Source organism: Cervus elaphus, chromosome 20 (assembly GCF_910594005.1).
Source record: "Cervus elaphus chromosome 20, mCerEla1.1, whole genome shotgun sequence".
Lineage (NCBI taxonomy): Eukaryota > Metazoa > Chordata > Mammalia > Artiodactyla > Cervidae > Cervus > Cervus elaphus.
The window spans coordinates 128,200,756-128,223,096 of NC_057834.1; the positions used below are offsets into that span (position 1 = coordinate 128,200,756).

Genomic DNA, 22,341 nt, shown 5'->3' on the forward strand with positions numbered 1-22,341 from the left:
GCAGGCAATATTTGTCTCTCTGTTTTATTTTGCTTAGCATAATGCCCTCAGGGTTCATCTGTGTTTTTGCTAATGGCAGGATTTCTTTTTTTTTTAAAATGGCTGAATAACATATCGTTAAATATATATGTATACAATTTTGTCTTTATCCATTCACCTGTCAGCAGATACTTAGATTGTTTCTGTATCTTGGCTGTTGTCAATAATGCTGCAATGAACATGAGAGTGCAGTAGTCTGTACAAAACTGTGATTTTGTTTCCTTGGGCTATATACTCAGAAGAGGGATTGCTAAAAAAAAAAAGAAGAGGGATTGCTAGATCACATGGTAGTTCTATCTTTATTTTGTTTTTATCAATATTTTTGTTGAAGTATAGTTGATTCACAATGTTAGTTTCTGCTCTACGGTAAAGTGATTCAGTTATATACATGTAAGAAGTACTCGTTTCCATTGTGGTTTACCGGAGGATACTGACGATAGTTCCCTGTGCTATACAGTAGGACTTCGTTGTTTATCCATTCTCTATACACAAGCTTACATCTGCTACTCTAGCCTCCCACTCTGCCGCTCTCCAGACTCTCTCCCACCGTGGCAACCACCGGTCTGACTTCCATATCTGAGATTCTGTTTCATAGATAGATTTATTTGTGTCGTATTTTAGATTCCGCATGTAAGCACTATCATGTGGTATTTGTCTTTCTCTTTCTGACTTACTTAATATGATTATCTCTAGTTGGATCCTGTTTTTATGTTTTTGTAAAGACCCTCCATATGTTTTCCATAGTGTTTGCACTAATTTACATTCCCACCAACAGGGTCAACAGTATACAGGATTCCAGTCTCTCCACAGCCTCACTAACACTTGTTATGTCTGGCTTTTTGTTTATTTTTGATCCTGACAGGTACGAGGTGATATCTCATAGTTTTGACTTCCATTTCCCTGATGATTAGTGATATTGAACATCTTTTCATGTGCTTATTGGCCATTTGCACATCTTTGGAGAAATGTCTATTCAAGTTCTCTGCCCATTTAAAAAAAATTTACTATTTATTATTTTTGGCTCTGTTGGGTCTTTGTTGCTGTTCACGGGCTCTCTCTGGTCGATGAGAGCAGGGACTCCTCTCTGTTGCGGCGTGCAGGCTTCTCGCTGTGGAGGCTTCTCTTGTTGCGGAGCACGGGCTCCAGAGCGCATGCTCACTAGTCGTGGCGTGCGGGCTCCAGAGCGCATGCTCACTAGTTGTGGCCTGCGGTCCTCACTGCACGTGCAGTGTTCTGGGAGCAGGGATCGAACCCGTGTCCGCTGCACTGGCAGGTGGATTCTCAATACTGGACCACCAGGGAAGTCCCTGCCCATTTTTAAATTGGGTTATTTGTGGGGTTCGGTGTTGTTATTGTTGAATTGAAGGAGTCCTTTTTATATTCTGGACATGAACCCCTTATCAGATATGCGGTTAGTAAATATTTCCCCCATTCCATAGGTTGCCTGTTCTCTCTGTTGATTGTTTCCTTTATTGTCCAGATGTTTTTAAGTTTGTAGGGCCATTTGTCGTTTTTACATTTGCTGTCTATGCTTTTTGCTTTTTGTGTCATATTCAAGAAATCTGCCAAATTCAATATCATGAAGCTTTTTTCCTCTATATTTTCTTCTATAAGTTTCAGGTCTTACATTTATGTCTGTAATTCATTTTGAGTTCATCTTAGTAGGTAGTGTAAACTAAGGGCCCAACTTCATTCTTTTTCATGTGGGTGTTCAATTTTCCTACCACCATTTGTTAAGGAGACTTTTTTATTTTCTAATATTTAGGAATAAACTTAAGTAAGTGGGATTGCTTTCTTGATTTTCACTTCATATTGTTCGTTGTTAGTGGGTGGAAACGTGAATGCTTTTCTGTGATTTGATTTTGTATCCTGCAATTTTGCTAGCAGTTTTTTCTGTGGAACCTTTAGTGTTTTCTACATATAAGATTATGTCATCTGTGGACAGAGATCATTTTACTTCCTCCATTCCAATCTGGAAGCCTTTTATTTCTTTTCCCTGCCTAATTGCTCTGTCTAGGACTTCCAGGATTGTGTTAAATAGAAGTGGCAAGATTCCTAATCTTCAAAGGAAAGCTCTCAGCTCTTCACCATTGAGTATGATGTTAGCTGGAGCTTTTCATATATGGCCTTTATTTTATTGAGGTAATTTCCTTCTATTCCTAGTTTATTTGAGTATATTACCTCTTGACCAGACTATTAGAATAGTTGAGTAGCTTGTCTTCCTGCCTGCTGTGCTTTCTAATATCTCCAAGCCACAGAGCGTGTAGAAATAGCCTGGGGGAATTAGAACCAGCCACCTGAAGGGAAGCTGGAGTGTAGGGGGTGGGCAAGCAGCACGTGGCCTGCTGCTTTCCTGCTCGGAACCAGGGAAGCCAAGAGCTGTGCAGTCAGAGCTGTCTCTAGCCTCATGAGGACGCTATCCCTCAGGCCCCGCCCCTCAGGAGCCTCTTGCCCCACCCACAGCCCCTTTGGCCCCGCCCCATTTGGCTCCCCCCGCCCCCCTGCCCTTCCAGCCCCCTGCCCGTGCCCAAGAGGACCTCGCATTATTCAACTTTCAGCGCCATGGGAGGAGGATGAGATCCGCAGGGACCGAGTGGAGCCCCAGAGTGTGTCTCTGTCGTGGCGGGAACCCATCCCCGCGGGAGCCCCAGGGGCCAACGGCACCGAGTATGAGATCAGATACTTCGAGAAGGTGAGTCTGGGTCTGGGAGGGACCTGGGGTTGCATTGCCACCTGTGATCTGTCCCCCTCTTCTGCCGGCTTCCCTTTCTTTACAAGCCCCTCCCAAAGTAAGTCCTCTTTGCTTTGTCTCTAAACGTCTCCACTGGCCCCCTAAGCGGCCTCCCCAGCTGGAGTTTCTTCCTGGCCGCCCCTCACCGTGGACACACAGCTCTCGCTCTTTCCTCTGGTCTTCTTTCGGTAACCCGTCATCGTGTCCATTTTCACCACTAATGCCTGGTGTTTACAGTTGACGAAAAGCTTCCTCTGGGGGCTGATCCAGACTTTCTGTGGCTGGATTCGGTGCATAGTTTGCAACCCTTTTAAGAAAAAGAACGCAGAGACATATTGTTTCAAATTTTATGGAAAAGTACCACTGTGGGAATATGTTGCCAGGTCTGGTGGTGTGCCAGAGCTCAGCATAAATAATATGCTGATAAATAATGTACTGATAAATGTTTAACAGCCATCTCTCACAGCAATGAATGTAGGCATTCACATTTTAATTTTACTGATGTGGAGACTGTGTAACCAATCATTTACAAATACTAAGAGAAAGTATACAATGTTCCTTATCGTAAACTCTGTAGGGCCAGTTGATTCTCCTAGGACACTTTTTCTTGATTTTGGCTGACTTCTTGTATCTGTGATCAGTCTATAGTTGCAGCTCAAGGGTGGTTTAACAAGTGGACTTAGGTCCAGATTCACTATCTCTTTTCTGCATAAGTTTATTGTCTTTGAATTTGATAGGTAATCTACAGTTAAACTGTTCTCACTCTGGTGCCAATTGTATTTGTTAAAGCAAAACTTTGCTTTCAATTTAGCACTACATGTGTTAGAACTTCACTCCCTCCTCAGTGACTCCAGGGAGTTCTTTGCTGAATCAGATAACAGATTTTGAAAAGAGAAATCTGGAGAGCTGTGAGCTGAGAGAGAGAGAGGAAGTTGGGGGCTTTCAACCCAGAGATAGTAACTGAAGCCAGAGGACCTGAGGGGATGGCCAAGGGAGGGGGGCTTGAATGAGAGAAGCGGCTGGGACAGGGTTCTGGGGGTCCCTGACGTCGAGGAGACCACAGCAAAGGTCACTGGGAAGGAGCCAGGCAGGCAGCAGTTGCTTAGAAAGGGCTCACTGAACTGACACTCGGGGATCAGAGCATAGATACAGCCCGAGTGCTGAGCTGGGTGGACGCTCCCTGGCCCACAGGGAGTGTGAATTTGCTGGGAACAAAAACCCTTGAAAAGAGGAGCCAGTACAAAGGGGGCTGTGTTTGAAAGGCTTCAGGAGCGTCTCATGGAGCCTGAGGACCAGAAGCGTGGCAGGAGTCACCAGCCCCTCATCTCTGAGTTCTCTCCATACCAACCGCACCTCCTCTGCAGAGAGGGTTGTTCCTAGCACCTTGCAGCCGCCTTGGCTGGCAGCCCCTTTTCCCTTCCCCTCCCCAAGCCTGCTTATAAGTTCTGCAGCTAGGGCCTCACTGTCTTTCCATGGTATGTTCAGACGCCCAGAAGGGAGATTCTGATTGGCCCAGCTTGGGCCAGAGTCTGCCCTGATTCCTGAATACCGGGACCGTAGAAGTGGGGCCACAGGTATAGGGGAGCTGCACCTTTGGGGGCTATGAGTGTGGCAGGGGCTGTCATCAAGGGGTGTGCGCAGAGATGAAATGATGGCAGCGTGTCCAGCCGCACCATTATCGGATGTGTTGGGGGCAGGATGACATAGTGCACAGAGCACGGGACCTAAAGGAACTGAGAAGGTGTCTCCCCGCCCCTTCCCTGATGGGAGCATCACCTATACAAGGAGATAGGAGTGCTCGTGTGAGGACTGGAGGATGTCGGCTCCTATAGGGTCTAGCCCAGCAGCGGGCAATGAATGGGCCCTTGGTGGGGGGCCGTGGGTGAGCCTCTCAGCCCCTCTGATCCGAATTCCTTATCTGTGAATCCACACCTTGCAGGACATTGTGAAAAGAAAAGCCAACAAGGGCCGGGTGGGTGTCAGGGCTCATTTCCTTCTTCTGTCCTCTGAGGGGTCAGGTGTAGCTCCTTCTCTAGACTGCCAGGCCCCAGGACCTTCATCCTAGCATCCCTGAGAAGGCCAGCATCTTTTCTTACTTGGAGGTGGGGCTGTTCTCAGTTAAGGTACTACCGAGTATAGGTGGAAAGTCGTGGTGGAGAAAGGGGCTGGGGATCTTCTGGAAGAAAGCTGTGTGATTCCCCCCAAGGTGAGTGGAGTTATTCCAGCAGCCCCGGCTCCTCCCCTCAGGGTACCTCTGCCACCTCCCTACCCCTTCCGCCCACGTTCTCCCAGGAGCATGGGGCCAGCCCTGGGTCTGGGCCTCATGTGTCTCTGTCCCTCCCCAGGGTCAGAGTGAGCAGACTTACTCGACGGTGAAGACAGGGGCACCTGCGGTCACTGTCACCAACCTGAAGCCGGCTACCCGCTACGTCTTTCAGATCCGGGCGGCTTCCCCAGGGCCCTCCTGGGAGACCCAGAGCTTCAACCCCAGCATTGAAGTGCTGACCCCAGGGGAGGGTAAGTGACATGTGCAAGAGGAGAGAAAACCCAGCCTGGGGCTGGAGCAGGGAGGCAAATTGAGGGGTTATCTGTGCAATTAAGGGAAGCTGCAGAACAGTTCGGTTACAACCTAACGAATGAATGGGACTGGAATCCAGTAACTATGGCTTCGATTGGGTACCCGTCCCGAAAGAACTCAAAGAGGAGGGATCCATGAACAGCTGGAACCCAGGTCTCAGCTGGTGTCTCCCTCCCATGTCTCGAGGACATATCCTCTGCCCTCTCCAAGATTCCTCTCTTTTCTTGGGAGGACTTTTGTTTTCCTGGTCACTTCTTGTCTTCGACCACTAAATTCTTGTTCCCATCCTGCTGCTTTCTCTCTGTTGTGACACAGACTCAAACGTGGGCACTGTCCCTCTTCCCACTGCGCCTTAGAGTGTGAAGCCGAGGGGTCAGCCCAGCTTACCCTCTGGACTGCCAGGCCCTGATGTCCGTCACCCCAGCATCCAGCCTTCCCTGAGGGTTGGGGCACACCAAGGGAGTGTCACCTGCAGCAATAAACCAAACAAAAACACCAGAAGTGGTTAAGGCTCCGAGCTTTCACTGCTGGGGCCTGGGTTCAATCCCTGGTCAGAGAACTAAGATCCCACAAGCTGCGTGGTGCGGCCAAAGGCAAACAAACCAACAAAATACCGAGAACTGCACACTTTGAATGGGCGAATTGTATGGTGTGAGAATAATTTCTCAATAAAGTTGTTATCAAAACAAAGCAAAACAAGAACTGAACATCAGATATTCCTGATCCTAAAACAGTTCCAGCTCTTGGCCATGGTGCGGTACCACCCCTCCTCCCCTGGCTTCCCTGCCCTGGTTCCTCCTCCCCCCCACCCCCCAACTCCCCAACCCCCCAGGACCCTTCCTGATGTGCACAGAGCATCTAGTGCTTTCTTCTGGTCTCCTGCCACTAACCCAGCCCTCAGGATCTCACCCCTATCTACCCCGAGCAGCTCATGAAAGTATTTTTCCTGGACAAAAGGCAGTTTGCCCTAAGAGGCATCCTGGCACCAGCTGTCAAGATAATAATTCTTTCCAACCTGTTACACGAGTTGAATCCAAGATAGAAAGAGTTCTGAGCCCAGAGGGAGGTGGAGATAAAGTGTTGAGGGAGTTTGCCTTCTGGGAAGGAGACAGCACTTCTTGCTCGAATGCCTGTCTGTGCCAGACCCCAGCCAGGTGCTGGTGAGAGGGGATTAGAGCTGGGTCTTGAAGGCTGGGGAACGTTGGAGTTCTCCGTGGGGAGGTGGGCAGGGAAGGCATCTTGGAGCGTGAGAGGCATCAGAACAGAGGCTCATGAGTTGGGCTGGAGTGGATGTGGTGGAGGGTGGGCGCTGGGGGCCCGTAGTTGAAGAGGACTGATGAGTTCTGTTAATCTGGTGCTTCTCTGTCAGTGGATCCCTGGGTCTGGAAGATCCCCTGGAGAAGGAAATGGCAGCCCACTCCAGTATTCTTGCCTGGGAAATCCCTTGGACAGAGGAGCTTGGCGGGCTGCTGTCCATGGGGCCACAAAGAGTCGGACCCAAATGAGCTACTGAGCGCACACAGTCGGCAGAGCACCGAGTCGGCTGTCAGAGTCGGAGTTGGCTGAGCACACACGCTGCTCAGCGCCTGGCCTCTGCTGTGGCCCTGGCTGCAGAGAGCAGTTCCCCAATCGCAGAGCCCTTTTTCCAGTGAGCTGTGACCCCAAGTCAAGATCACGAGGAGGACCAGGCTGCACCGGCGTACTAGTTAAACCACTGCTGTGTGGCAAATTACCCTCAAACTCAACAGCCAAAAACAACCTTCATTCATCATCTCGTGGTTTCTGGGGGTCAGGGATATGCGCATGGCGTAGCTGGGTGCCCCTTGGGTAAGGCCCCTCACTGCAGTCCCGGTGTCCCCTAGGCTGCGATCATCTCCAGGCTTACCTGGGGTGGAGTGGAGGGGACCTGAGGGAAGGAGTGTGTGCTTCCCTAGTTGGGCTCTTGCTGGCTGCTTGCTGGAGGCAGGCACAAGATTCCCAGGCTTCTCCAAGGGCTGCTCATAACCCAGCAGCTAGATTCTTGTAGAGACTGTGAGAGAGAGAGGGAGCAAGAGGGCGCCCAAGACAGAAGCTGATCTCTTGTAACCTAATCATGGTGGTAACATCCCATCACTTGTGCTGTATTCTGTTCATTAGAAGTGAATGACTGTGTTCAGCCCAGGCTCATGGGGGAAGGAACACCAGGGTGTGGAGAATCCTGCAGGGCCATCTCAGAGGCCGCTGGCCACACCGATTTTCTCTGCATCCTCCAATTCTGTGTCCACCAGGACGGCTCATTTCAAACAGTCCTTGGCAACTGTTCCGTCTTCTGCCACCAGCCAGGCCCGGGACCCTATTCCCCATCTCTGAAATCTGTTCTTTGACCCTGACCTTGTTGGCCTCTGACCCTCCCTTTCTCCCAGGGTGTGGAGAATCCTGCAGGGCCATCTCAGAGGCCGCTGGCCACACCGATTTTCTCTGCATCCTCCAATTCTGTGTCCACCAGGACAGCTCGTTTCAAACAGTCCTTGGCAACTGTTCCGTCTTCTGCCACCAGCCAGGCCCGGGACCCTATTCCCCATCTCTGAAATCTGTTCTTTGACCCTGACCTTGTTGGCCTCTGACCCTCCCTTTCTCTCCTGTCGCTCTTCCTCACTTGCTGTGTGGCGTCCTAATAGCAGCTCTTGGGATCTGACCGCATCTGTCGGGCTCCCAGCCCCTCCTGGCCCCACGATCATCTCTCCCCAGCCTCCGTGGACTCTCCTGGCTGAAGCGCTCTCCAGCCCTGCTGGCCCCCGTTCCCCAGACATTATTTTGCACCCACCCCACTGTCCCCAGGACTGGATCTCCTCTATCATCCCTTGCCAAGGCTGCCTGCTAAAGTGTCTTTTTCTTTTTCTTTTTTTATTATTTGTATTTTTAAAGTGTCTTTTTCTAATCCCAGTTTATTCGTCAGGGCTGTATAGCATCTTCCCCATTCCTGACAGTTATCCCAAACCTTTATCTCTTCCAAGCACCTCCTCTCCCTCCCCACTCCTGACCCAGCAGATTCCCTCATTCCTTTCCTTGTGGGAAGGAACTCTGTCCACTGCTCTGGGCTCCCTGATACCCTCAAGATAAAGCTCATCATCCTGGCCTAGCATTCAAGGCCCTTCTGGTTCTGTCTCCTCCCCCAGTTCCCTTCATCTTCCTGCCTTCCAGCTTTATCTCTTCATATCTTGCATTTCTGCCTCCATGCAGCCTGCTTTCCAGCCACATGGGATTCCCTGTTGTTTTCCAGACCCAGCAAGTGCGTCTAAGCATCATCAACAACCCTGTCCATCTTCCAGGTCCAGTGCAGATGATGCCTCTTCTGCAAAGCCTTCCTCATTGGCTTTAGGAAGAAATGATTGTGCCTCTGCTCAGCTCTGCTCCTGTTTCTGTTTCTTTTTCCCATTGATTTTTCATTTCTGTCTCCCCTGCTGGTCGGTACACCCCTCCAGGGCAGGGATTCTGGCTCATCCATTGCTGACTCCCCAGGACCACTGCCAGCCTGGCACATGGGTTGGATGGATGGATGAGTGGATGGGGCTGAGGGCCTGGGGTCCTCTTGGCTCCTCTGCTGGAGAAATAGTTCAGTGCAGAGGCTTTGGGAATCAGGTTTGAATCTTAGGGTCACTGTTTATTGGCTTTGTGACCTTGGGCAAATTACACAACTTTTCTCGATGTCAGTTTCCTCAGCTGTAAAATGGGGATAGTTCACTTTCCTGGCTTCTTGTGATGATGAAACAGGATTGTTTAGTTACGGCACATAAGTGTGCATTAAATGTTAATTCATCATTATTATTGTTAGAGAGGATGAGGTGGTTAGGTAGCTTCACTGGCTCATTGGACATGAATTTGAGCAAACTCCAGGAGATAGTGGAGGACAGGGGAGCCTGGGCGTGCTACAGCCATGGGGTTGTAAAGAGTCGGACGTGACTAGCAACTGAACAACAACAAAAATTGTTGATGGCAGTTCTAGATTGGGGTTGGGGAGCTCAGAGAAAAGGCCATGCCCCTGCAGAGCCACTGTCCTTGTGCATCTATAAGGCAAAAAGGAAGGCCCGAGTCTGCCTGTCTGGACGCCCGCTCCTCTCTCTGAGCTGGGCTGCAGTAGGAGTGCCCCGCCCTGGGAAAGGACGAAGCTCCAGGTGCCACTGCGGTTGGTGGGGGCAGCCTTGGTCCCTGGCCGCTGGGAGGCCGGGCCGAGGGTGGAGGTGCTGTGGAAATCCTGCTGTGGGGTGAGGACAGGCATCTGTTCTGGGGCTTACCCGGGAGCCTGGTCCTCTGCCTCTCTCAACCTCGTGGTTTTCCTCCCAGCCACCTCCGGGTCCAAGGACCAGAGCCCCGCGGTCGTCGTCACCGTGGTGACCATCTCGGCCCTCCTCGTCCTGGGCTCTGTGATGAGTGTGCTGGCCATTTGGAGGAGGTAGGTGACTGGTCCCAGCCTGGCTGTCCCCTGGCGGGCTGTGTCCCTGCCCTCAGGCGCCTGTACCTGTATCTGCATTTGCACACGTGCGGATTTGCACCGTGGGAGCATACCGCCATGTAGAGACAGGCCTGACTGGTGCTGTCCTGGCCCCTCCCCCCACGCCCTGCTCCTGCTCAGCTGCTGTGGGATGAAGGGGATTTAGCTTCTTCACTCATTAAATGTCAGAAGGCATCGCTGCGGAGGGAATCAAGCTCCGGCTGCTCCGGTGTGATTGGGAGCCTCCTGAGGCGCTCAAAGGCCCCCAGCCCCTGCCCCCAAGGGATCTGGAGGCCCTTGAACAGAGGCAGAGGGAAGAAAGGCAGAAACTGTGTGTGTGTGTGTGTGTGTATGTGTGTGGGAGCAGGGAGAACAGGGAGGGGAACTCATATGCCAGAAACCCTCAAGCCCCAGAGGAAGGAGGCTGGCAGGAGAGTGGGCAGAGAGAGGGGATGGGCAGAGGGGGAAAGATATGGAGCTTGGGTCTGGCTCAGCAAAGATAGAGTCCCTCTGGCAGAGGCACCCCAGGTGGGTTCCAGGCTGGGGCTGAGGTTGGCAGACTGGAGGGGTTGGGAAGGCCGCATGTGACAGGCTGGAGTAGGGGGAGAAGAGAAGAGGCATGAGCTGGTCCGGGAGCCACACGTCAGCATCCTGGAACTGCCTGCGGGCCGGAGGGGCAGCGAGCTTTCATCTGGCTCAGATGGGATTATTTGCTTGGCCTTAAGTGAGGCGCTGAAAGTGACTGAGGAGGAGAGGATCTGGGAGCCAGCTCTGCCCTGGCCAGGTGAGTCAGGAAAGCAGGACAAGAGTAGAATCTCCTTGATCACGGAGCTTAAAGGTCCATAGATGAGACCTGTTAGAAAAGCGGGGATGGACAGGAGCTGGGAGCAACTTGTGTTGGCCGTGAGCTCAGGAGAGGATGAGGGAGAGGTGAGCCAGAAGGGCATCTTTGGGCAGAGGCTGCAAGACAGGAGCGGCTGCCCAGGAGCACCTCGGAGACTGCTGCACTAGAGCAGGCGGGGCAGGCCAGGCGTGGATTTCAAAACCTACTCAAAATCAAACGGCACCAACATGGGAATCTGCCAGGTCTAGCACTGATGGGCAGGGACACACGTCTCCAACACGCATGTCCCAGCGTCCCTCGCCCATCTCCTCTGCTCCCCGTCTCTGCAGTGCCCGGCTCTGTACAGTGGGCTGCTCACCTCCACTTGCCCTCCCAGTCTATCCTGGCTCACCCCAGTTCTCGCCAGGGGGTGTCGTCATCAGGTGGAACTGTCTCGCTTTCTCTGCCACTTCTCCAGCCACCCGGACTTGCCCCCTGCACCCCTCCTCAGCTCTCCCGGATGTTCGTGGAAGTCCTGTTCCCACGCTGGATGACCTCACTAGCCATTGGACAACCTGCCCCAGCCCTTGGCCTCTGGGGCCTTTGACTTCGTTTCCACAGACCCTCTCTCCTGTCTCCTGGGCCATCACCCCAGTTCTGCTTGTGTCCTACAGACTGCCGGTCCTCGCGGCTCGCTCTCTCAGCCGTGTCTGCTGCACCTGCTCTTTATCTGCACCGCTGAGTCTGCACACCTGCCTGTCTCTGCATCTGTCCTCTCCCTCCATTTCTCTAGAGGAAGTGCCACCCTCCCGGCCGGGATCAGTCCTTCTACCTGAGGCTGTAACCACCCCTTCCCACCTTCTCAGGGGCCCTTACTATTGATCACGTCCACTTCTTCCCTGTATGCTGGCTGACATTTGTTGAGTGCTTAGTAAGCTCTTGGCGCCAGTGTGATCAGGCAGGGCTGTCTTGATCCTCATCTTATTAAAGAGAAAACCAGCCACCTGGTCTGCGAACAGCGAGGGAAGGTCCTAGGAGCTGGTCCATGCCATCAGATTCCAGAGCCCACGCGGGGGACCGCCATCATGACCACTCCATCCTGCATGATCACCTCCGCTTGTATCGACATGTGGCCATTCCTCTTGAGTCTCCCTCACCTCTCCTCCTTGAGTCTTCACATGACCTTGCTCTTCTGATCCTGTTTCCTGTGACATCACCCCCTCCCTTCCACCCCCCATTTCCCTCCTATTTCCCTCCAGTTTCTCTGGTGGTTCTTTCACAGTCTCCTCAGTGGCTTCCTTCTCTGTTGTGCTGTTAGTCGCTCAGTCCAACTCTTTGTGACCCCATGGACAGTAGCCCACCAGGCTCCTCTGTCCATGGGATTCTCCAGGCAAGAATACTGAAGTGGGTAATCATTCCCTTCTCCAGGGGATCTTCCCAACCCAGAGATGGAACCCGGATCTCCTGCACTGCAGGCAGATTCTTTACCATCTGAGCCACCGGGGAAGCCCTCCTCTCCTCTTCCCTATCTCTAGATGGTGGGGGTCCTCAGACTTGTTACCCATCCCACTTCTCAGGTTCCCTCCTCTCCCTGGACAATGCCCCCAGCTCCAGAACTTGTATCTCCAGAGCAGACCCTTCTAAACGGCCCCTGCCATCCCCACCCCCGCCACACATAGCTAACTCCCTGCTCACTGATCAGCCCTGCTTATCCCAGAGGTGCTGTGAACTCAAATGTCGAGACAGGAACTTGTCATCGCTCCATCTTGGTAAATGGTACCTGCCTGACTTCGCTGGGCAAGCCGGAACACTACCGTGGTTCCTACTTTCCCCTCTCCTTTTCTGACCTCTAGCCTTCCCCAAGCCCTGTGGCCCTGTCACTTCAATGTCACTCTTACTTTTCTCCATCCATGGTCACCCCATAGCCTGAGCCATCTCCTGCCATCTCCTGCGGGGACAATAGCAGCAGCTGGGATGATCTTTCTAAAGTGCAAATTGAACCATGGCACCCCCCTGCTCAAACCCGCCTCCCCCGGGGGCTCTCCTCTTCCCCACCCCCAGAATAAAACCAAAGTCTTTATGTGCAGGACCCTGCCTCAGGGGGCCCCGGATGCCAGCCCATGGCTTTGTTGATCATGATGCAGTCCTTTGGCCCGCGGTGGCCTCTCTCTCGGGAAGCCATCCTTGATGGTCTCAACCTTGTCTCAGCTACATGATCCCACAGTGCACCGCCCTTCTCCTTTGCTCGGACCTGTGAGTGGGCTTGTGGTTCCTTCTCAAGGTCTGTTTTCTTGACTAGACTGGAAGCTGCCCGTGGGCACAAGGCCTGCCTGTTGTGTTCAGCTGTAGGCAGGGAGGCAGCTTGGGCTTGAAGTCAGGGCTTGGGCTTGAAGTCTCTGAATTTGCAAGAATTCATGGAGTCTCAAAGTGAAAGTAACTAGGAATGTGGAGGGGGTGAGTGGTTAGGTCTGGGGCTGGGGTTACATGTGTGCTGGGGGGAGAAGCTTCCAGACCCGCAGGACAAGAAAGTCCCTCCTCTGGGGCACAAACCCTGTCGTTTTGGGACAAAGAGGTGCTGCCCTGGGTGCTGGTGAGATGGGAAGGGCTGGGACAGCCTGGCTCAAAGGATGACTGTGGACACCCTCACTCCCATCCCCTACCCCAGGCCCTGCAGCTATGGCAAAGGAGGTCGGGACGCCCACGATGAGGAGGAGCTGTATTTCCACTGTGAGTTGTCTGGGCCTGGCCCGGGGCGGGGCGGGCGCCACCTCACCTTACTTCCTCAGTCCTCTTCCTGACTCCCCTTGCTTCAGTTCAGTTCAGTTCAGTTGCTTAGTCACGTCCAACTCTTTGCGACCCCATGGACTGCGGCACACCAGGCTTCCCTGCCCATCACCAACTCCCAGAGTTTACTCAAACTCATATCCATTGAGTCAGTGATGCCATCCAACCATCTCATCCTCTGTTGTCCTCTTCTCCTCCTGCCTTCAATCTTTCCCAGTATCAGGATCTTTTAATGAGTCATTTTTTTGCATCATGTGGCCAAAGTATTGGAGTTTCAGCTTCAGCAGCAGTCCTTCCAATGAATATTCAGGACTGATTTCCTTTAGGATGGACTGGCTGGATCTCCTTGCAGTCCAAGGGCCTCTCAAGAGTCTCCTCCAACACCACAGTTCAAAAGCATCAATTCTTTGGTGCTCATTCCTTGCATACCGCCCCCCCACCGCCCCCACTGCTCCAACTGCTGAGGCCCTTTTCCTCACTCCCATCTCTTTCTCCTCATTGCCAGTCAAAGTCCCAACTCGTCGCACATTTGTGGATCCCCAGAGCTGTGGGGACCCGCTGCAGGCCGTGCATCTGTTTGCCAAGGAGCTGGATGCGAAAAGTGTCACGCTGGAGAAGAGCCTTGGAACAGGCAAACTGGGCACCCGGGGAAGCCTTGTCTGTGGGGAAGCCCTGCCTCCACCCCCTGCCAGCCCTCCCTGGAAGCTTCTCCTCCACCCCACCCCACCTCTATCCTGTTAGCCTGCCTCCACCCCAAGTCCTGTCCCCATCTCTGCAGGCCTGGCCTTCATCCAGTCCCCATGCTGTCCAGGAAGCTCCCGCCTCCACATCAAGCTGGGCTTCTGCCCACAGGGTCCAGGGAGGGAGGTGGCAGAGCAATCTGTGACCCTGCCTTCCTCCCCTTTGCCTGCCCCCAAGGTCAGAGCTCTCTCCCTTCAGGCCCTTTCAGGGCTGGCTCTGCAGACTGCCACGGGCTGAAGTTTGGTCCCGGGGTTTCAAGGCCCGATGGGAAGGGGCGTTTGCAAGCTTGGGGTCCAGGCATACCTGAGTTCTAGCCCTGGCTCTTCCACTGCTTCATGATGGATGGGCTCATCCGTCTTCTGCTCTGAGCCTCAGTTTCTCATCTGTTAAATGGGCATGATATCTGCCTCAGAGCTGATGTGGGAGCGTCCCAGCACTCAGCCCAGGGTCTGGCTCCTAGCGGGTGCGTGCGCTCTCGTGATCAGTGCCCTGGCTTCCTTGCTTCACGTCTGCAAGCCCTCCGCCCCTGTGCTGAGATGGCAGCGCTTTCACCAGGAGCCCAACACTCTATCCCAGCACTGTCGGCAGATTTGTTGGGCAGAGGCCAGAAAGGGGCAGCGTGGTGGAATAGATGTCATGGTCACCCAGCACGCCTTTGATGTGCGGGCACATGCATAGTCCTCTCTTTGAGGCTTTGAAATTTCCCACAGAGGGAGGCAGGGAGGACTCCCCATTTCACAGAGGAGAAAACTGAGGCCAGAAGAGGGGCAGAGCAGAAGTCCACATCAGGCGGTCAGTACTCAGTTCACCAGGATTGAACTCAGGAGGCCCGAGTCCTAGGCCAGAAAAGGCCTGTGAGCCAGATGCTGCTCACCCTGCCCGGGTTGGCCGAGGCAGCGGCCTCCGGGGGGTGTCTGAGGTGCTATTCTCCCCCAGGGCGGTTTGGGGAGCTGTGCTGTGGCTGCCTGCAGCTCCCGGGCCGCCAGGAGCTCCCCGTGGCTGTGCACACGCTGAGGGAGGGCTGCTCCGACTCGCAGAGGCTCAGCTTCCTGGCCGAGGCCCTCACCCTGGGCCAGTTCGACCACAGCCACGTGGTACGACTGGAGGGCGTGGTCACCCGAGGTAGGGCCGGTGCTCCACCAGCGTGGGGGGGCGGGGGAGGAGCCGGCGGTGTGGGAGGTGGGCTGCTGCGCCCCCAGGCCCTCTTTGCTCAGTCATGGGAGGGCGCCCTGACGTGGCCCAGCATGGAGAGAGCTCAGGTCTCCATCACTGACTCACGTGGCCTCTGACCCTGCGTGATCTCTGGATGCGTGGTGACACTCCAGGGGTGCATCCCTGGTGATGTCCCCTGGCTTACTTGCTGCGCATCCTCACCTTGGCCTTTGTCCCCCTCAGATGCCACCTCTCCGGCTGTTCAGCAGAAGAGGGCAGGCAGGAGGGTGGCGAGACGCAAGGAGCTGGGCCTTGGTCCTGGCCACCTTGGTGCGGGGTGGGGAGTGGGGAGCACGTGTGCTCACAGAGGGCAGCAGGCACCTGAGCGTGTGTGTCCCCCTCCCTGACCACAGGAAGCACCTTGATGATTGTCACCGAATACATGAGCCATGGGGCCCTGGATGGCTTCCTCAGGGTGAGTGGCCTGGGCCCCAGGGGCTACCGATGACCGTGGTTCTCTTGGTCCCTCACTTTTCCCTTTGGTGGGACTTGGGGTCGGCCTCATCCTCTGTAGAGATGCCCTCTGGCCAGGCTGACCTGGCAGGTGACACGGCCCGACCGAAGCCCAGAGCAGGCCAGTGAGTTCCCTGGGGTCACACAGCACCAGGGAAGCAAGGGTGCAGCCAGGCTTCCGTCTCCTCCTCCCTCCCAGCGGCATGAGGGCCAGCTGGTGGCCGCGCAGCTGATGGGGCTGCTGCCCGGCCTGGCGTCGGCCATGAAGTACCTGTCGGAAATGGGCTACGTCCACCGGGGCCTGGCGGCGCGCCGGGTGCTGGTCAGCAGCGAGCTCGTCTGCAAGATCTCTGGCTTCGGCCGGGGCCCCCGGGACCGAGCAGAGGCGGTCTACACCACCATGGTGAGGGAGCCCTCCCCCGCGTCCCCCTTCCCGGCTGTGGCAGGGTCACTCCCGCCCCTCCCTCCCGCTGTCCACGCCAGCATAGGCCTCGCCTGCGGTCCCCTTGTGGGTTCTCCCTTAGATGAGCAGCTGGGGGCACGGCAGGTGGGGCTGGGTCCCGTGGCGCTCTGCAGGTGGGGAATGCTGGCTGCGACTCCGGCCCCTCTGCCCCTGACCGGCTGGCCCGCCTGCCTGCAGAGTGGCCGGAGCCCGGCGCTGTGGGCCGCCCCCGAGACGCTTCAGTTTGGCCACTTCAGCTCCGCCAGTGACGTGTGGAGCTTCGGTGTCGTCATGTGGGAGGTGATGGCCTTCGGGGAGCGGCCCTACTGGGACATGTCTGGCCAAGATGTGAGTGACCGGGGTGGCTCCAGCTCCTTGCCTTCCGATCCTGTTGCCCTCTGACCTCAGGCCCCAGCTCCCTGACCTCTGCCCACGAACCCTTGACCTCTTAGCCCCAGGCCCCTCTTCACTGTCTGTTGTTTCCTGTCCCTGCCTGGCCACCATTTGAGTCTTCCTGGGGATGGGGTAAGTGTGTGTACTGGGGAACCTAAAACCTCCTGTCTGCCCACCACTCCCCGCCGCCCCACGGCCTAGGTGATCAAGGCCGTGGAGGATGGCTTCCGGCTGCCGCCCCCCAGGAACTGCCCTTCCCCGCTGCACCGGCTGATGCTTGACTGCTGGCAGAAGGACCCCGGCGAGCGGCCCAGGTTCTCCCAGATCCACGGCCTCCTGAGCAAGATGTTGCAGGACCCAGAGCCCCCGAGGTGTGCCGACACCACCGGTGCCAGGTACGGCGTCCCCTCACCCGTCCCAGGGGCCTTCCCCACTGTGCCGGGCCCGCTGGGCTCTCACCTGTCCGCGCATGCCCTCCCACCCCAGGTCCAGCCACCCTCCTGTCCTCCCCCACCTGTGCAGATACGACAGCTCGCTCAGCTGCCCCAGGCAGATCTAATACTCCCACCCGCCTCAGGCACATACAGCTTTTCATCCCAGTCATTTCTGCTTGCCCTGGGTTTTGCCCCACGTATCCCGGGTACAGTGACCACGTAAGTAAATGTGGTGATAGTCCTAACAAATCTGTAGTTCAGATAAAGCGGTCACCTCCCCAACCTGCCTGCGTATATCCTACCCCAGACCGTGCCAGACACTCCCGGTGCCTTTAGCTGGATCCTGTGCAGCCCCCTCTCTGACTCCCCTGATGTCGTGAACTCCCGCCTGGCTCTGAGAACACCCGGAATCCAGTGTGAGCCAGGCCTGACCCGGGACTCGGTCATCTCCTCAGATATCCTGTCCTCAGATGACCCATCCGTTACCTCCTCAGTTGACATCACCTGTCCTTTCTCAGAGAGAGTGACTGGGTCTGGGCCCCAGGTCCCTACTGTTGACTGACCACAGCTCCTCCACACCCCCACCCAGGCCTCCCACGCCCCTGGCGGACCGTGCCTTCTCCACCTTCCCTTCCTTTGGCTCCGTGGGCGCGTGGCTGGAGGCCCTGGACCTGGGCCGCTACAAAGACAGCTTCGCTGCTGCGGGTTATGGGAGCCTAGAGGCTGTGGCTGCCATGACTGCCCAGTGAGTCTGAGGAACCCGGGGGCCCTGCCCCTGCCTGCATGGGAGGCCCCACCTGTCCTCATTCTGGGTCTTTCCCTGGGCGGGGGGAGGTGGAAGGGAGAGAAGATAGGGAGGTGGAAGGGAGAGAAGATGGGGAGGTGGAAGGGAGAGAAGACAGTGGGGATGAGCCAGCCAGATCTGACCAGCCTTCTTCCCAGGGACCTGGTGAGCCTGGGCATCTCGTCGGCGGAACACCAGGAGGACCTCCTCAGCGGGATCGGCGCTCTGCGGGCCCGGGTGCTCCAGCTGCAGGGCCGGGGGGTGCAGGTGTGAGCAGCCCCACTCTCCCGGCCAGGACCCCAGGGGGGCCCCAGCCCCCAGCCCCACCCAGGACCCCTGCTGGCTGCTTTCCACCTGCGCGGAAGGGAGAGCCCAGAGCTTGAGTGGAGCTGCAGTCTTTCCCACCTCCCTGCCTGTTCTCACTGCCCCCGGTCTGAGCACCTTGGCTGACTCAGCCCCACCCCCCCATAGAAAAAAGGTTCAAATCCTGGGGAGGACCTCTGAGATACAGTGGGAGGAAATGCAGGATCACAGAGACCCAGGTGGGCAGGGGCAGGGAGGAGGACCTAGCTTTAAATGGCCTGATTCATGCCCTTCTGTCTTCTGCACCCACTGGAGTCTGGGGCCCACCCCGAAGGGTGCCACACTTTCCCTCAGAGCAGCGGGCAGCCTGGGTCCCCGAGGGATGGGCCGCTGTGGGACCTAGCAAGGATACCCGTCCTCGTGGGCCGTGGCTCCTCAGCTCCCTGTGGTCCAGCTGGGCCCTGTCTGGACCCTGGTCCTGAGACCCAGGCAGGCAGAGGTGGTGCTGAGGGCCCCGAGGACCCCAGACTCAGGAGCTGATTTCTGCATCCCCCACCCTTGGGCCGACCATTCTGGGTGAGGGTCCCGGTGCTCCCCTGAGGTCCCACTAGGCGTCCCCTGCTACTTTGCATTCCTTTTATAAACTCACTGGGCAGGACATCTGGGAGGAACATGAGGAGAGAGGTTTTCTGCCTGGGACTCCGAGAGCTTTGCTCCGAGCCCTGGGGATAATGAAGACGTGACTCTCAGAGAAGGAGCTTCTGTAACGGGCCAGTTCAGTCCTCACTGTACCAGCGGGAAAACCAAGGCTCAGTGAGGAGTCCGGGCCAGAGCTGGGCTTGAGCCCATGGGCCCGACTCCTGATCCGGAGTGAGACTGGCTCTGGAGAGACTCCTTGGTCCTCCGGGTGTCACCAACACTCTTCCCTGAGGCAGCCCAGGGGTACTCTGAGGTGACCCCTCTTGCAAGCTTCATCCCCTGTACCACCCAGCCCCAATGAAATGCCTCCTCACTCTGGGTCCTCTTCTGTGGGGCTTGCCCTGAGGAGTGGTTGCACTGAGCTGACTCCAGAGCGCCTCATCCAGGAGGGCTTCCTGGAGGTGGGGGTGATCATGAGGCCAGGGCTTTCGTAGGACAGAAGGAAGGCGACTGGCCCTGGATAGGGTCACCCCTGGCATACACCTGCTCTGGGGTGTGGCTACGTGTGGGTGGGATGGGATGGGGTGGGAAGGGTTCGAGGGCTACAGGAGGGGGTGAAGGAGACACAGCCAGCCCTTGGAGGGCCCAGACAAGGCAGGGAGATGAGCTCAGGCTCCAGGAAGTACTGCACGCCCCCGATGGCAGACCTTGGGGCCTGAGGGTTGGTGGGCCAGAGGGGCAGATGGGCACTCTTGATGTGTGTACATGGAGGGGTGTCTGGGAAAGTTCCCTGGCTGAGTCTGATGCATCCATTGAATGGGACCTTGGAGGAGCCAGAGGAGGACTCTTTACTTAGGGTTGATGGAGGGCCTGGGACAAAAGGAGTCTAAGCAGAGGGGCCTGCAGAGGATCCTGGAGGGAGGAAGAGGCAGCACATCCCTGGGAGTGCTCCGTGGTGGGGGTGGAGCCTCCCAACAGTGCCTTTAGCCTCATCCTGCCAGCAGGGCAGGAATCCCCCAGCCCCGCTCTCCCATCTCCTGAGCACCTGCCTCAGCTCAGTGTCCTGGGGGTGCCGGGAGAGGCTGAGACACTGCTTCTACCTTTGACAGAGCTGGAGGGTCCCTTGCCAGTGCCCTCCAGACTCTGCCCCTACTGCCCCCAGGAGAGCCTGGAAAGGACACACCAGCACTCCGTCTTGGTGGAGGGAGCCTCACCCCACCTACAGATGCATCAGTCATGCTCTGGAGGCCAGGGTGTCCCCCCCTCCACCAGCTGTTCTGCAGAGTCCCCTGGCTGTGTTGGCAGGACTTCGGTGTCCAGGGTAGACCTCCGTTCCCGTGAGGAGTGAGGTCCCAGCATCCTGACGGGTCCCAGGCCTCAGCCCCACACAGGTTGCCGGTGTGATGTGGGCTGACGGCTTCCTGGGAACCCTCTACAGATCTATTTTTATATGGAACTTATTCAATGGATAGAGTTGGCCTGCAACCTGCTCCCAGCACCCGTATCTGAGCCCATCCAGGGAGGGAAGGGGCTGGTTGGGGGTGGGGAGAGTGGTTCCTTTGACTAATTCTGGAGATGTTTTTATATTTCTTGGGATCTATACGCAGGACACAGTAATAAAAACTTGTCTGTGGTATGGTGCCTGTCAGTGACAATTGCTTAAACATTAAGCTTGTGTGGGAGGGTTTTACACCACCACTCCCCCACGAAGTGTTTGTCTGCGGTCTCAGCGAGAGACACATTTAGGAGATAGGGCAGTGTGATTGGGGCTACCGTAGGGGTGAGTACTGGATGGCTTCCCCGAGGAGGCAGCACTCCGAGGTGCCATTCCCTGAGGTGGAAAAGACTTAAAGGGAGGGGAGCAGGTGGATAAGGGATGTGGAGGGAGCTTGGTTTTGGACAAGCTAAAATGTACGTCCGATACTGTGAATAAATGATGCCAGGGTGATGTCCTGTCACACCCTCCCCAAGAACTAGCTCCTCACATGAATAACTTAACCTAACCCTTCACAGGGCCTTCCCAGGTGGCGCTAGTGGGAAAGAATCCACAAACCAATGCCGGAGATGTAAGAGACACGGGTTCGATCCCTGGGTCGGGAAGATCCCCTGGAGGAGGAAATGGCAACCCACTCAAGTGTTCTCGCCTGGAGAATCCCATGGATACAGGAGCCTGGCGAGCTACAGTCCATGGGGTCACAAAGAGTCGGACACAATGGAAGCGACTTAGCACGCATACACGCAACCCTTCATAATGCAATACGTTTGTACTTCTTCCAACAGGAAGTCCCAAGTAGGGCTTCTGGAAAGATCAGGGGGTCTGTAATGGTAAAGCTTGACACTTGCTGTTCATTGGAACCCTAGGATTCTTTGAAACTCCCTTGGTGATGGGGAGGACGCCAGGCTGCCACCTCCTCCTCCTCCCTTGGCCCAGAGCAGCTCTGCTTTTTTCATACACACAGCAGAGGCTACAAAGTAAACTGCCCACAGGGATGAGGTATGAATCCCCCTGAATGGGAAGAAGACTCGGAGGGTCAAGGAAAACTGCTACACAGCTCCTGTTGACTGTGGCCCCTGTTGCTGAATCTTATTTTTGGTGGCTAGTGAACATTTTTGTGAAAGCTCACAATTTTTAAATTGTTAGCAATTAATTTGGAAAAAAAAAAAAAACCTGTGAGAATATGTTTGCCGGACCTCTTTGATCTGGGGTCTGGCAGGAAGACTGACTTTTCTTTGCAGCATCCCAGCCTGGTGAGAGGTCAGCCCTTGCTTTAAATCCTGGGAAGGGAAGCTCGTTCTCGTCTCCAACCCTAACATGGGATGGACTGCTCCAACTTTGTCTATGACTGGTATTTACTTGGCACCTGTTACATACTACACATTCCCTGCAATTGGGTCTAGGCAGTGGTGCAAATGGAGTGAACTAGGGTAAGGTGGACCCACTCCAGTGTTCTTGCCTGGAGAATCCCAGGGATGGGGGAGCCTGGTGGGCTGATGTCTATGGGGTTGCACAGAGTCGGACATGACTGAAGTGACTTAGCAGCAGCAGCAGGGTGAGGTGGCCGTGAGTAAAGACTGTTGGATCCTGTGTTTCCTTGATGTCAAGCTGTACTTAACCCTGCACCCGATGATGCGGGAAAAGGTAGAAGCCTCAGCTTTGGTGACTTGATCTCTTGAAATGAGTAACCGCTACTCGGAATGCTGTCACTGACCGAAGGGCCTTCCCCGGAAACTGTCAACACCATGGACCTCCTAAACTGTGGCCTGAGTCTGTCTTCTCTTCCACTGTGAGCCCCACCTCGATCATTTCAGTGAAAATTCCAGGAAGGCAGATCTGCCAGAGCCTGAAGCTTGGGACGTGAGAAGCCCCATCACTGAATCACTTGGGCCCCTGCTTTGTCCCTGGCTGACGAGACTTGCTACACAGGTAAACTGTAGATAGCCTGGATTGTTGTGCCCCCAAGATGTAAATTTCTAGCTCGTGGAAAGAAGGCGTTGGGAAAAAGCTTCCTGGGCTAGA

At 55.3% G+C, this 22,341-nt stretch overlaps 1 protein-coding gene across 1 annotated transcript in view; it reads left to right on the plus strand.

Moving 5' to 3' along the window:
- Positions 1–20,649, plus strand: part of EPHA10 (EPH receptor A10) — a 46,327-nt gene extending 25,678 nt beyond the window's left edge. Inside the window, exons 6-17 of the mRNA XM_043878285.1 lie at positions 2,598–2,731; positions 5,116–5,287; positions 9,669–9,777; positions 13,305–13,366; positions 13,929–14,054; positions 15,101–15,286; positions 15,730–15,791; positions 16,029–16,232; positions 16,470–16,619; positions 16,866–17,059; positions 17,688–17,843; positions 18,041–20,649. Of these exons, the coding sequence (XP_043734220.1) occupies positions 2,598–2,731; positions 5,116–5,287; positions 9,669–9,777; positions 13,305–13,366; positions 13,929–14,054; positions 15,101–15,286; positions 15,730–15,791; positions 16,029–16,232; positions 16,470–16,619; positions 16,866–17,059; positions 17,688–17,843; positions 18,041–18,155 (1,670 nt within the window). The 3' untranslated portion in view covers positions 18,156–20,649. The remainder of the gene's footprint in view (positions 1–2,597; positions 2,732–5,115; positions 5,288–9,668; positions 9,778–13,304; positions 13,367–13,928; positions 14,055–15,100; positions 15,287–15,729; positions 15,792–16,028; positions 16,233–16,469; positions 16,620–16,865; positions 17,060–17,687; positions 17,844–18,040) is intronic.
- The last annotated feature ends 1,692 nt before the right edge of the window (positions 20,650–22,341 follow it).